Here is a 13,355-nt window from a genome sequence, read left to right as displayed (position 1 = left end):
TATAATTATATATAAATATGTCTATATGTATTCATATTCTTTTTTCTTCTGTAAAATTATTTTTTAGTGTAATAGAAATAATAATAGTATTGTGAAAACATTAAAAATAATTAAAAATGTAATTTTCGTACTATTTGTTTTAAAAAAAAATCAGGTTTGAAGAAATGTAAAAAAATTACTTATGTATAATTATATATAAAATTATGCATAATTATATATGAGCAATTTTTTTTACATTTATGCAAGTTTATTTTTTTCTAAAACAAAAAATGTGAAAATTATCTCTTTAATTATTACACTGAAAGGCAATTTTATAAAGGCAGGAAAGATGTATGAACATGTATGGATATATAATTATACATGTTTTTATATATAATTATACATGTTATGAATATATATGTGTGTTTATGTATGTTTTTATACATATTATGAAAAATTTTTTATCGGAAACATATAATTACGCCAATAAGAACCAACAGTCATTCATGCGTAATAAAAAAACTGCATATATTAAATAATAAAATTACGTCTTAACCTTTGGTATTAGATTCTTTTCAGTGTATAAGAAATAATATGACGTCAATTTCGTCATATTATTATTATCCGTCATATTTCGAAGAAAGTATGGTACAATGTCGCTATCTGTTGTCCAAACATAAAAATCATCTTCGTAATATTTTACCAAATATTCAAACCAAACATGTTAGAATTTAAACATCGAATCAACAAATATAAAATTAACATAATCACAATGATAAAGGATATAAAATCATTTAAAACAATTATATTGTAATCAGACATATAACAATAGTCTACATAGATGCAATATAAATAATGAAAGGTCGACTATCATTCACGACGTCTAAGAAATGTGGAAGATTTTTATATTGAACTGCAATTTAACGATGATATATGAAAAATGTGCCATATCTTCTTTTATTTTGAAATGTAACGGATTGTCTTTTGATGATTATTTCTTATATACTGAAGAGGACTAAGAGTTAAAATGTCTGTAATTTTATTATTAATATATATAGTTTTATTATATTATTATTATGAATTTATTATTATGAATAACTAGTGTCTGATTGGCATTGTAACAAGGTATTCAAAAAAGATCGGGACCACGGATTTACTCGGAAGAACGTTTTTGAAAGAAATGTTTTAAACGAAAGTTGTAAGGTATAAGATCTATGTACAGATCTTATCTGTAAATAAAATCTCTTAAATGTTGTTCAGGATCATGTTCTAGATAACATTTGTCAAGATCAATGCCATTGAAGATTATTTCTCTTATTTTCATTTTTGCACTAAAAATTCATTCTTAGCATAAAAATAAAAATAAGAAGTTGAATAATCTCCAATGACAATTGATATTGATATTGAAATGTTATCTAGAATAATCCTGAACAACATTTAAGAAGTTTTTCTTTTTTTAAAGTGTCCGACGCATACTAATATCGATGGTACTGTATGGGACTGTAACTTTTAAGCCTTATAACTTAAAAAAATACTTAATGAAAAATAACTTTATTATAATGTTTTGAAAAATTTTTGACACCAATTATTAAATTCTGGCATAAAAAAATAAGATGATCCATTTAAAAATAAAGACTTTAACCTTGGCGATGCCACCCAAAATCAAACTGATAAGATCTTTAAATAGATTTTTTTTAAATATAAATTAATAAAATGGCTCAATTAAAATAAATCAAAAATAGGTAATAACAAAGACAAATTAAAATGAACGTTTAATATTTAAAATCAGATTAAAAAATACAAATGTTTCGACGCCAATTCTCAATCATTCTCAATATTATTGTAATAATATTACAATAAATGTTGGCTTCTCATATTACAGTGTTCTATAAATTATAAAGTAGATTTTTTAAAATGTAGATACATATCGAATGCTTATATCTTCCTTCTTTGTTACGAATATGTGATCCATCAAAATATTAAGTGAGACATTGAAATCAATACAATCGAGACGCTCGTGATATTTTTCTTCTATGAAAAGCAATCTATTAAAAAGTTTTTAAAGAAATCAGTTGTTAAGAATACAATTAAAAAATAATCACAGTATATAAAAAAAACAACTAAACAACAACATAATAACAATTAAAAATAGATCAAACACAGAAGAAAAAATTTTTCTAAAAAAGTATAATAGAAATAGAAATTAGAATTATGTTAACATTAATATTAATTACATATCAAAAATGAACAAGTCAATAATTCAGTGCATATTAAAATACAAAACTATAAATACCTTTTTCAGTCGAAACTACTGTGAGTCAAAAATTAAAGGAGTAAAGCAATGGATACAGAAATTTTATAATTAAGTCTTGTGCTGTATTAGAGTAGAGAAATGTGCATCGACAATATCAATGTTAAAAAGGAGACAAATAGACATGGAAACAATAATATGTGGAAAGGAAAAGGTGAGAAGTATTAGAAAGGGGAAAGGGAATGTATGATGTTAGAATATGTTTCCGGCAGAGATTCCATATCATTTTGTTAATCCCATGTTTCTGTCTTTTTATATGGATCATTTCTAATATTAATCTCTGTAATTGTAAGAGGATTCAATGTCCAAAATTCCAATATTATCCTACTTAAAATTATGATTATGATCAATACAGTGATTGGAAATTACCGATGGCGATTTAGATCTTTTATTAATATCGGAAGCATATTCCTGTAATCTTGTCTTTAATTGTCTTTTTGTTTGACCTACATAACTAGCATCACAAATATCACAAGAGATCTTATAGACTATGTTTTGATTGCATAATGGATCCAAACTATCCTTTCCTTTTTTTATGAAATTTTTAAGCGAATTCGAAATAGAATACAAATAGTTTGGGTTAAAGACTCACCACTTGGAAGTAAGTTTTCAATATTTCCCAATTTTGTTCAAGCGTATAGCGAACCCATGTCAAACAAAAAACTAAATTTCTAATACATCATAAATGTTATTACGCGTTTCAAACTCAAAATAACCGGTTGAAATTCCAAACGCTAGATGGCCCACCCTGTAGATTTACTAATTTACAGTTGAACATATTAACAATTGGAGAGAATTTCTCGGATTTCACATAAGGAATTGTGAAAACTTCTTAACTTTTTTGTTAACAGTCTGTTAGTATTATCCATATAAAATTTAATTCTTTTTTGTATAGAGGAAAAGATGAATTATAGTGGATATTCATTATTTAAAAAAATAGATAGCATTGATAACATTAATTAGATTGATTTGTTGGAAATGAGGATGACATAGCGTATTATTTTATCCATAAACCCATAGATTACGCCTCTCTTGTGACAAAGCGGATGCTGTGAATTATAATTAAGAAATCTGCCAGAAAAAATTATTTTGCAATATCAAATCCTTAATCAATAACATAATATCCAAGAAATTTAATCTACCGTTAATACTAATCTCCATAGTAAATTGACTCCATAGTAAAATAAACATATTCGTAACAAAGAAGGAAGACATAAGCATTTGATACCTATCTACATTTTTTAAATCTATTTTATAACGTATAGAACACTGTTTTTGTATTATGAGAATTCGATATTGATTGTAACATTATTATAATAACATTGAGAATAATCGGTGTCAAAACATTTGTACTTTTTTTTAATCTAGTTTTAAATATTAAAAATTATTAATTTAATTGGCTCGTAACCCTTGTTATTACCTATTTTAGATCTTTTTATACAACTTTTGTCTGAAATTTCTTTCGAAAACGTCATCCTCCCGAGTAAATCCGAGATCCCTTTTTTAAACATCCTGTATATCATATGTACTATTGTGTATATCTATATATTATTTCCTGTGAGTTCATTTTTGGAGTCTTTACTTAAGTTTACATTTACACAATAGTAAATAGAAATTTTAAAGACCAAAATGTTTACAGCTAATTTGATTTTCTTTACACAAATATTATATAAAATATATCTGTTAGGTAACAATTAATAATTAAGTAACTATGTAACAACTAAAATTTGTAATTAATTGCAAGCAAGCAGAAAGAATCAAGGAAGAATGGAACAGAATGTTTTCTTCATATATGACACATAAGTGCCAGAAGTAGGACCATTCACTGAGCGCTCAGTGAGCTCTTGTACCTGTTTGATCTATATTTTTAGATCTAATGGAATGTGCCAATCAGATGCAAGAGAGCTCACTGAGCGTTCAGTGAGCGGTCGTGCTTCTGGATGCACCCAATACTAATGTGTGCAACATCATATGTTATCGCCATTACATCACGCTCCTTATTTTCATACTCAACGATGAACTGAAAATAGCGATTTCCAGCTGAATCCGCTCCACTTTCTCTTGATTCTGCAAGCAAGTATCTAGAGATTTTTTACTGCAATTCAATGGGCGCGTTCAAGCTGAACAAAGCAGTTAGCCTGCTCGTCATCATTAAATGTGATTGGTTGGATCTATAAGTAACAACCAAATGTTTATTTGCTTGGCGAGTAGGCTAGCTACTTTGTCGACTTAAATGCGCCCATTAGCTGTTGAGGGTATCAATCATGAAACTTTGTCCTAGGATAGAAAGTGAAAATTTTAACCATTGAAATTAATGAAGAAATTTTTAATTTTCATCCTAAGAAAAAAGTTTCACGATTGATATCCAGCATAGAAAACAGTAGCTTTGCAACTGTTGTAAAATTTTTCAATATAATGGTTTATTTTTGATTCCTTATGTATCTAAATACATAAATCAAACATATTGAAGAATTTTACAACAGTTGCATTATTTTTTTAAAGTCTCGCAGGACCACTTGAGTGAGACGGACGTAAGTCTCGTCCGCTTCGAGTATTGCATCACATTACCCATTTTTTGAAAAACGTTTCCGGCTTCGACTATACATTGTTACATTATTTGTCTTGATTACATTATTATTTCATCTCATTCACCGATTGAGGTAACCAGTGTATCATACTTTGATTTATTTACGATTTTAGGATGGCGGAATCGCCGCCATTTTTACGATGGCGAGTGCCATCAATTTTGAAGAAGCTACTTTCTCTGCTGAATACAGTCAATATCATCGATTTATTCTTCAACAATTCTCAACAGCTGATTATTGTCGACTTAGGATGCATTTCACATCATTTATTTTTGTTGTTCGAATATTAAACAAGAATAAACATTATATTATGCGCGCACATTATGCGCGAAACAGAATGTAGCTCTAAAGAATTGAGAATAACGTCATTTTTTCCATCATATACTGGCAAATTAACGCAATGACATTAGGAATCAGACTTTGAAGATTGAGATTAAAGATTGAAATTTCACAAAGAAATTTTGATTTCTTTTGTTCTGATTGGTCAAACTTCAATCTTTCAATCTCATTCTTCAATGCGTAGTCTGATTCCGGTCTTGGATGACATGATGCTGCATGTTATATATACGTAAAAAAAAGATCATAGTTCAAGTGCATGCAAGATAAATTAAACATACTTACGAAATTATCAATTGAAGCAAATTAATAACTGTACGAATCGAGTTTTCTCCTAAAAGTATATTTTTCTATGAGAAGAATTCACGTTTGCACCACTTGTGCATACACGTGGTCAAGCACGAGAAATATCGACAATCGACAATCAACTGACGACAAAAATGGCATCAATTACACATATATGAACTGCGTTCAGCAATGCAAATCTGAGGCGGTGCTAAAGGTGCAGTCACAATAGAAAGAATAAGGAATTAGAAATAAAGAATAAAAATTTCAACCTATCATAAATCGGATACATCGGAATACATGGTTTCTGATAAGTATCGTTATTCCTTATTCCTAATTCCTTATTCTTCTACGCCGCGTAATAAACGGAACAGGGAACAAAGAATAAGAATTTCAACCTATTAGAAACTGTGTATTCCACAATGATTTCTGATACATGATGTTGAAATTCTTATTCTCTGTTCCTTGCTCCTTTTTTTTATTGGACAGAGTTCTTATAGCATATGTCACGTGCACTATAGAAAAAAGTACTCCGATTTGCATTGCCTCAGATTTGCATTGCCGAATGCAGCTACTAGGTACGTTCCGAGATAAGCGGGGAGCACATACTCTTAAAGATGAATGAATACCAGTCATAGACTACGTTTAAAGGGCCATCTACATAAGTCGTAAACGCAAAACGCATTTGCCAATCAGAAGCATCAATGGTATTAATAACAATTTTTCATTGGCTGTCTGCGTCTGCGAACTGCATTCTGCGTTTGCGACTTATGTAGATGGCCCTTTAAACGTAGTCTATGATTGATATTTATAGTTAGATCTTATATTCAAGATTGTCTTAAGTACGGTCTTAAGAAGTCACGAACCAATCAGAGGGCTGCATTAGCGTCTTAAGATCTATTCTACAATACATTATATATTGGCGTTGGATGTTGAGCATGCATACTCGGTTGTCGGCTGTGCATGGAAAGAAACAATTGACTATGATTGGTTAATTTCTTACGGCCCAACATACAATAATGTCTCCCGACTGTAGAGTAGGCCTAAGACTTAAGACGATCTTGAAATAAGAATCGATTATGGTTATGCTGCAAACACTTTGAAGCGTTTTTTAATTGATCAGTTTATAAAATTCTTCTGTCTTCTAATTAGTCCAAAATTCTTCTGTCTTCTAAATGCTTCGAAGCATTTGTAGCGAGATTTTCACCACAGCCTATGAATATCGGCCTATGTACTGTGTAGTTGTATACATACAAGCGCACCAAAAATTAAATGAATGATATTTATCCTTGTTATTCGTCGAATGTTAAACAAGGATAAATGATGCATCATGCGTGAAACAGAATGAACACCCTATATATACACTGGATACGCCTTTTTTTTTTCAGCGCGTCGTTTCTTTAAACAATGTGTAATAACGATACCATTTTCTAAATTATTTATATATATCCGGATATATATATGAGGAAATATGAAATCTATTTTTTTATTCATTAATGCATCCCTCATATAATTTGTATCTATATTTGACCATGTAAAATAATCAACGAAGGAATTAATTTTATATCGTAATATTCAATATGCAAGTTTTTTGGATCATAAATGTACAACAAATAAATAAAGAACAAATTAAGAATGAATTATGCAAACATAAGAATTATTTTATTTTAAATGTAAAAGTTAATTTATTTGTTTTCCAAAATAAGTAAGCACGTAATTAAATAATTAAAGAATTAAATAATTTTTGATTAATTTAATATTATAAAATACAGCACAAGAGTGAGGTATGCTTTCTCTTATTATATAATTAAAAATACGAAACTTTTCTACAATTTTAATTGACAGGATTTTCTTTTTACGTTTTATTATTACATTTAATTTTGATATTAATATTCGTATGAATATTAGTATTAACTAACTAAAATTTATGTGTGCTTTATACATATCCATACCTTTTACAATATTTGAAGAGGAAAAGACATGTATAAATATTTACATATGATAGACAATCTGTAATAGAGTTAAGCGTAATAGTTTTAACTTGACTTTAATTCCGAGTAAATTTGATAGATTACAACTTAGCACGTAACTCATTTCAATAAGATTGTATATCGCGTATTCTCAAAATGCCTAATTCACATATGGATTTTCCTTATCAGTGTCAGTTACATATACTTCGCAGTTACATATACTTCGTCTTTACATATACTTCGCATATCTTTACATATACATATACTTCGACAGAGATTTAATTTCTCTTTCGAATTTTTGTTGTACAAAAATGACTCTCAAATCGCTAAGAATACAAACAAAACCACAAGCACTTACCATGTAAATACCAGCTTTATTTGTTGCATGTTGTATTCCAATTGCATTCTCCCCATGAATTGTTAAAAATTATCTGTAGTTATAGTTCCAAATGTATATTCAATTACTTTCTCTTCAGTGAGATCAATATAATGAGTATAAGTAGCAATATATGCTTTATAACTGGTTCTCCATAAAATCAACGTGAACCACAACAGCTGACGAGTATCTTTGTCATTTTAAGAGACTTCTTGTCTTTTAGATTAACCAGAATTATAGATATATTCTCTATAAAGATACATATATGTTCGTTAATAATATAACAAAATAATTCATTGTTTCTTGAAATAATTGAAATATATCCTTTTCATGTCTAAGGCAAATTCTTTAACAATCATGTTTAAAATTTCCGTCCTATATTTCCAGCAATACTAAACTTTATTTTCTATTCTTTACACATGTGTCGCAGCCTTCACTACATATTTTCCAGTATATCCAGTGACACCAAATATTACTATATCCAAACGATCATTTGCCATTTATCTCCAACCTATAGCAAAATTGTTATATATTTTATAACTTATATTTAAATTGACATAAATGTCTTAATATAAATCTAAGCTCCACGAGAAATGTTGCACGAGTATACTCACCAAGTATTTATTGAGAAATAAATAATTTGTTATTTACAGTATTTTTTTATGATTGGAAAAAGCGGCACTTTAAAGATAGGATATCAGTATATCTATTTAAAGCGAAGCACATTCTTAACCGCATTTTAATATAATTGTTGATTTCATAGTCAATATTATATAATTACACTCATCAGTTTATATATAAAAAAAAATGTTTTAATATTAAATTTTAAATATGTATTCACACGTGAAAAACTGAAATATTATCATTAAAAAAATATTTTTTGGTATTATGTTTCAAACATAACGCTATCACTACCATGAAAAACTTTTCTGCAGATATATTTTCAGAAACGCAGAGCAATCTACAATAAAGATAGATAAAATACGTTATTATGGTCGCTTTACATATTTAATATACGCACAATTTTAAACTGTATTCCATTATGCCACTGTATTTCATTCTCCGAATCGATATTTACAATTCGCAGCCTTTTTATTTCTTTATTTCATTGTTGTACATACCATCGCAATCATGTTTGTAAATTAAATAGCTCTCGCTACATTTCATTTCGCAATTCTCAAATGAGCTGTTGTTACGCAGTCAATCTTATCCTCAAACACAAGAAAATATGAATTACATTCGTTTCTATTTTAACATGAATCCATATCGTCACAAATATGTTGTCTCGCTTTTTCAATATATGCTACTATTTACACAAATGCACATGAAAATTGCAAAATTGGCTTCACGCGGCGCGTAAAATAATCTACAAAATAATTTATTTTATGTATGTCAATAAGACAATATGTTCAGCATGCAATATCGATAGTTTCGAATTATACAAGATAATACGTTCTATAAGTCGAGCTCGACTTTCACCTTGTTTCTTCGTTTAGGAATACAAAACTTTATGAGAAGTCTTTCCTTATAACAAAGAAATATCAACTGTTCATTATTAATTAGAGGAAAACATGATTATTTTTGATAAATGTTGATTATCTTTAGTCAATCGCTAAATTTAAAATCTTTTCAGTTAAAAAATATTTTACGGGAGATGTTCTAGTGTGTGATATTATAGATAAAATCTTTATTATATCAATATTCTCTCTTTCATTCTTTCTCTCCTTTTATCTTTTCTTTTTTCTTCTTTTTGACTGAAATAAGATTGAGGTAGCAAATACTTCCTCATACTCTATGTTAAATAAGGAAAGCATAATGCTATATTAAGTGATTCAACAGTTCGATACGAACGGAGTATAATTATCGGTCTTATGCTAATATTTACAAGTATGTCACATTAGTTTTGTATGTTCAGAACTATGGTATCATAAAGTAATGAACGCAAAAATAGTACTTTTATCTATTTCTATTCTCTTCAAATCACAAACGCGTCAGAAGACTATCGAAAAAAAGGTGCGATCCAATCTGTATTTCCACCATTTTGATTTGCGTAACAGATTATGTTAGGTGGTTGCTGAATTAACGCGTTAATTGTCGACCGATATTTTATTAGCAAGTACAATAGATCGACACAGCATATGATTTCAGTGTGCATATCGTATTGGATAATCTCGTATAATTTCCATTTCTGTGAAACATAATATTCCTTTTCATCTTTATATAGAGAAAATGTATATGTTAGATTTGTACAATTTCACAGACATTATACTATAACGCGACACCATCGTCCGTCTGTGTCTACTGTAACGCTATCAAATTGGATTGCATTAAGCATAGAGCCGGCTAATTATTAACTCTCATCTGACTCTCAAATGAGAACAATGAAACCAGATATCATTATTCGAGGCGATTATGTGCGCGAGCTGTATTTCTAAACTAAATATACATATATAATTAGTATCGAAAATGCAAAATATATGCGCGTAGCGCGGAAGCTGTTTACTTATTTTACATAACGAAAGATATGGTAGAGGATACGGCACAATCAATGTTCGGGGACAGTTTAGGATGTGGCTTATTTAACATTTTACAGAGTATTCTAGAACGCGTAACGCTTTAGAGCAAGATTTTCCAAGAAAACATCAATTAATTTGTGCAACAGAAGCAGAAACTTCCAAATCGTCAATTGAACCACATCCGGATAGTATATAGTAGAAAATATATACATTTATGATTCTAATGTCGTTAATTTTTTTCACAATTGCACGATAAAATCGAACTCGAATATGCAAGAATTAGTTTATTAATTTAAAAAATTGTAAAAAGTATCATTGTACTCTAGAATTATTCCAGTATAATTTGGATAATTTTTATTTATCGTATTGTAAATACGGAAAATGTATTTATTTTAAATAAAAATGACTTTAATGATTTTAATAAAAATTCCGGGAAATTATACTGGTTACATTCTCTTAGTACGTACTATACCAAAAAAAAACACTGTTTTACTCGTATGCCTTAACATATTCCATCGATATACGTTCTGATATATAAAAATTTCTCTTCTCGTTATGCGCCGAGGATATAATTCAATCTCCCTCGTATTTCTTTCCTTTCCATATGTCTAAAATTTTCTAATCTAGGGAGTATCATGCATATCCTAGACACATCTTTGATATCATATTATCCGTTTGTTATATAACAAACATCGGAATAATTTTTTATACATATAGGTACAAGTGATGCATGCTCACAGAACATCGTGCACCGTGCATTCAATATTTCTCCTACGTAGAGACGTAAGAGAGAGCCAGTGTCGTCACAAACGCTCTCACTCGCAGCAAAATTATACACAAAATGATTTCGATATCGTGTCACAACCGAGGAAGAAAGAAGCACTAGGAGTTGGCGTTTGGCGGCGGTGGTCTTCTATCGTAGTCCCGCCTGTAATCTTTATTCGGCCGCCAATCATTGGAGTAACCATCTCCTGCATAACCACGACTTCTGAAATGACTTGATGCAATATCCGTGGGCGGATAACCACCACCACCGCTGCTACCTCCATAGCCACCTGGTCCATATCCGTAACTCGGTGGTCCCGACGAGTATCGATAATAATCACTGAAAAATCATACTCATTGAAACAAAATTCATGAAATAGATCAGATGTATGTACAGATGAGCTATTCCTCACCTTCTTTTATCATTCATGTGCATACCACGATCTCGATCTCTGTCTCTGTCCCTGTGATAACCACCCGACATTCGACCATAAAGATCGAAGCGATCGCGCTTATGATCTCCGAATCTATAAAAAAAAATTGCGCAGTTAAGAAATAATTAACTTTACATTATTCATGTAGTTTTTTAAATGTAATTATTCGCACTATTATATGTTTCTGAAATCCTTACATCTCAATTTTCATGATACTGTTCTCTTTATGATTATTTATAATTATTATAAAATTGATACATCCTTTAAATAAAAATGCAAAACAATATAATTGTACAACAATACAATAATATATATAAGTAGCATTCATGTATTTAGCAAATTTATAGGATAAGGCTGTTCTGAATACATAAATAATGAAGAATTAAATAACAATAGAGCAAAGATTTCTATTCATGTTTAATAATCTAAATAATTTTATGAGTTGAATGAAAAAAAATTAAATTAAATATAGAAATATTAGAAAACATTTTAAACATGGAAGTATATATGGATATAAAAAATAAGCTTACCCGTACCTGCTGTCTCTCATATCTCTTCCATCTCTGGATAACCAATGATCATCTTCCCTACTACCACTATAATGTCCCATATTGTATCCACCGTCTCTCCTAATTCTATCATCCTTGTTCATACTTAATCTATCACCTCTGTCATGCCCCCTATCTCTATCTCTATCACGATCTCTATCTCTTTTCATATCTTTATGCTTCGATTCTTTTTGTTCTTTATGTCGCGATGTATCTGCGCTATTAGTAGTATTCGATGTGGAATTTGGCGTTGACGTTATAGGCGTAATCGTAATAGCACCGATAGTAACTGTGGACGTGCTGCTGATATTGCTGCTGACAGCGGAAATACTTGAAAGGTGTTTCTTACTTTGCGTACTGCTATTCGAGTTTTCTTCGATATCATCAACTTTACGTTTCATTATTCTGCTATCTTTATTACTGTTATCTGCCTGTTGCTTGTCGAAATGTTTCTCGTGAGATATCTTTTCCAGATTGTGTTTCTGTCAAATAAAACAGAAAATTATTATAATTTTTCATCTATTTGTTTTCTATGCAATAAATTAAAAGTAATGTGCACAATTACCTTTGTAGTACTAGAAGTATCCTCTTTTTTATCAGGACTAGATGTGGCACCGCCATTGCTGTCGCCATCCTTCTTTTTTATTAGATTCTTATACATTCTGTAAAGCTTTTTCGCTTTGAAGGTCGTAAACTTGGAAGCAAAGTACCAAAGATTACTTTTCCATTCTTTGCTTTGTTCAGGGGTTTTATATTCCGCCAGACACGAGTCGATATGGTTCCCAATTTGATAAAGACTTCGACGTGCGCGAGCAACTCGCTCTTCTTCGCTCAGAGACATATCTGGTGTATCTAAGGCCTTTAACGCCTTCTTTACTGGTCTCATCTTTTCTTTGCACTGTATGAGATAAAAATATATTAATCACTTTTCTCCGATTTTATTTATATTATGCATATTAGACATTTAATTTATAGAAGTTGTTATAAGAAAAACATATACGTGTATTACATATAAATTTATATTAAATTTTTTAAAAGAATTAACCTCATCAAATACTGGCGGATCTAATTCACCGATTACATCAACAGCTCTTGGTTCATTATTTGCAGTAAAATGCATAGGACCTGCGGCTTGCTTATTCTTTTTCACCTTTTTGTTATCTTTTTTCTCCTTTTTAACTTTTTTATCTTTTTTCTTTTCATCAGGTACATCATCGATTTCTTCTTTGATATCTTTTTTTGTAACGTTG

At 29.8% G+C, this 13,355-nt stretch overlaps 2 protein-coding genes across 2 annotated transcripts in view; both read right to left on the bottom strand.

The window, feature by feature from the left end:
• The window catches only part of LOC108693525 (saccharopine dehydrogenase-like oxidoreductase), a 13,023-nt gene extending 7,367 nt beyond the window's left edge, over positions 1-5,656 (bottom strand). Inside the window, exon 1 of the mRNA XM_018202532.1 lies at positions 5,497-5,656. The gene's annotated coding sequence lies outside the window, so the exon portion shown is untranslated. The remainder of the gene's footprint in view (positions 1-5,496) is intronic.
• Positions 5,657-10,792: 5,136 nt separating this feature from the next.
• Positions 10,793-13,355, bottom strand: part of LOC108693514 (chromodomain-helicase-DNA-binding protein 1) — an 11,703-nt gene continuing 9,140 nt past the window's right edge. Inside the window, exons 18-22 of the mRNA XM_018202523.1 lie at positions 13,151-13,354; positions 12,671-13,003; positions 12,088-12,587; positions 11,537-11,650; positions 10,793-11,463 (exon numbers count right to left, since the gene is read on the bottom strand). Coding sequence (XP_018058012.1) covers positions 11,241-11,463; positions 11,537-11,650; positions 12,088-12,587; positions 12,671-13,003; positions 13,151-13,354 — 1,374 coding nt within the window. The 3' untranslated portion in view covers positions 10,793-11,240. The remainder of the gene's footprint in view (positions 11,464-11,536; positions 11,651-12,087; positions 12,588-12,670; positions 13,004-13,150; position 13,355) is intronic.

The sequence above is a fragment of the Atta colombica genome, unplaced genomic scaffold (genome assembly GCF_001594045.1).
Source record: "Atta colombica isolate Treedump-2 unplaced genomic scaffold, Acol1.0 scaffold109, whole genome shotgun sequence".
NCBI classification, from domain to species: Eukaryota; Metazoa; Arthropoda; class Insecta; order Hymenoptera; family Formicidae; genus Atta; species Atta colombica.
The sequence above is the reverse complement of the archived record's forward strand: the minus strand, read 5'-3'. Positions and strand labels throughout refer to the sequence as shown.